The sequence below is a fragment of the Arachis ipaensis genome, chromosome B06, assembly GCF_000816755.2.
Source record: "Arachis ipaensis cultivar K30076 chromosome B06, Araip1.1, whole genome shotgun sequence".
Classification (NCBI taxonomy): domain Eukaryota; kingdom Viridiplantae; phylum Streptophyta; class Magnoliopsida; order Fabales; family Fabaceae; genus Arachis; species Arachis ipaensis.
The window spans coordinates 121,863,794-121,865,680 of NC_029790.2; the positions used below are offsets into that span (position 1 = coordinate 121,863,794).

The following is a 1,887-nucleotide window of genomic DNA, read 5'->3' on the forward strand; positions in this document are numbered from 1 at the left end:
GTTATTAATTAACTTTTAATTTCACTCATTTAACTTCTTTTAAATTTATATGAAATAATTTTGGATCAAATGTAATTTATTACAACAATTATTAAAACAAGAAAGAAAATACTACGTCTAAGGTAATTATTAAAAAAAAAGCTAAAGATTTAGGGTTGATTCAATTTTAATAATATCTAAGTAATTTCTAAGAGATTGATTTACAATAGATACTTTCATAAAACTAACGGATGATGGCTATAAAGTATAAATCCCTAGTTCCATAGGCACAGATGATCAATTTTCTTCTTCTTAAAGCATCATGTTATTCCATTAAATATGTGCCTATAACAAGAAAGGATAGAGAAAAATACCCACCAATCCATGATTTCACATAGGGCTGTTGATAAAATAACCAAATTGTAGTTGATCGGTTAAAAAATTATAACTATATTTTAGTTAATTAATTTAATAAAATAATTTAAAAAATCAGTTTTTAACTGGTTAACCAAAACTAAATTTTATATAACTTTTGTGTTTAAATTGGTTAACCAATTTTTTTGTAAAAACCAGTTTTTAACCGATTAAAAATCGATTTTTATTTAAAAAAAAAATCAAAATTTTCTATATAAAAATTAGTTTCTTTTAAAACCAATTATTTTTTAAAATTGGTTTTTATTTTTATAACTGATTAAAATTTGGTTTTTGAATTTTCTAACCGGTTAATGACTAATTTTATTACATAAAATCAATTTGATTAATTAACCAAATTATATTTTTGACTAACCTAAAAACAGGTTTAATTTTTGGATTAATCAAACCATGAACAACCCTTCACACAATTTCAAAAATATATTCTTAAATTATATATGAAAATTATGAGGTTTATCCTATCTAGAGCTAGTTCATACATTAATTTCTCAATTCATGCAAAAATCCAAAATCAATTTATGAGGAGTCAAACTCAAATTTATCAATCTTATCGTTAAGTTCTCAATGAATTTTAAGGATTAAGTGGATAATACATAGCATGTAACTATAAATTCAAATTCAGCCTCTCACTCACAGTATTATAGTGCATCACAAAATTATCAGAGTGCTTTAATTAATTAAATTTCATTGCTTGTAGCTAGATTGGTGAGTAATAATATAAATACTCTTGTGTTTCATGTAACAATGTGTATATCTCTGTTTCTATGGCAAGCCCACCCACTCTACCCTTTTCTTCTTTTCAACAACAGAGACGAGTATCACAACAGGCACGTGTTTCAATTCAATTTATTTTTCTCCTTTTAAGCAAAACTAATTTCTTTTAATGAATGATTTATTTAATTTAATTTGGTTAAGGTTAGGCCTACGAAGGCAGTGTCATGGTGGGAAGGTTGTGACGTATTGGGAGGAAAAGATGAGATAGGAGGAGGGACATGGATGGCTTGTTCCAAAGAAGGAAAGGTTGCTTTTCTTACCAATGTGTTGGAGCTTCATTCTTCTCCCCAAGCCAAATCGCGTGGTGACCTACCTCTCTTGTTTCTTAAGGTAAAGTATTGTGTCAACGGTATGGTTCATTAATCAAATAAAGAGAAAGTTGTATAATCAGATAACATGAATGCAGAGCAGCAAGAGACCCAAAGAATTTGCAGAAAGCCTAAAAGGAGAGGCTGATAAGTACAATGGGTTCAACTTAATTGTTGCAGATATTGAGTCAAAATCCATGGTATACATCTCCAACAGGCCCAAAGGACAACAGATTAGCATTCAGGAGGTTTCTCCAGGACTGCATGTGCTCTCCAATGCCAAACTTGACACGCCATGGCACAAGGTATATATATGTTACTACATATGCATAAGAATTTCAAAATGGTAGGATAACACATTTTTTTTATTAATATTACCTACATCAATACCTTA

General features: G+C 28.8%; 1 protein-coding gene across 1 annotated transcript in view; it reads left to right on the forward strand.

The window, feature by feature from the left end:
• The window catches only part of LOC107647447 (transport and Golgi organization 2 homolog), a 2,654-nt gene continuing 1,942 nt past the window's right edge, over positions 1,176–1,887 (forward strand). The window contains exons 1-3 of the mRNA XM_016351521.2: positions 1,176–1,238; positions 1,327–1,515; positions 1,592–1,798. Coding sequence (XP_016207007.1) covers positions 1,176–1,238; positions 1,327–1,515; positions 1,592–1,798 — 459 coding nt within the window. The remainder of the gene's footprint in view (positions 1,239–1,326; positions 1,516–1,591; positions 1,799–1,887) is intronic.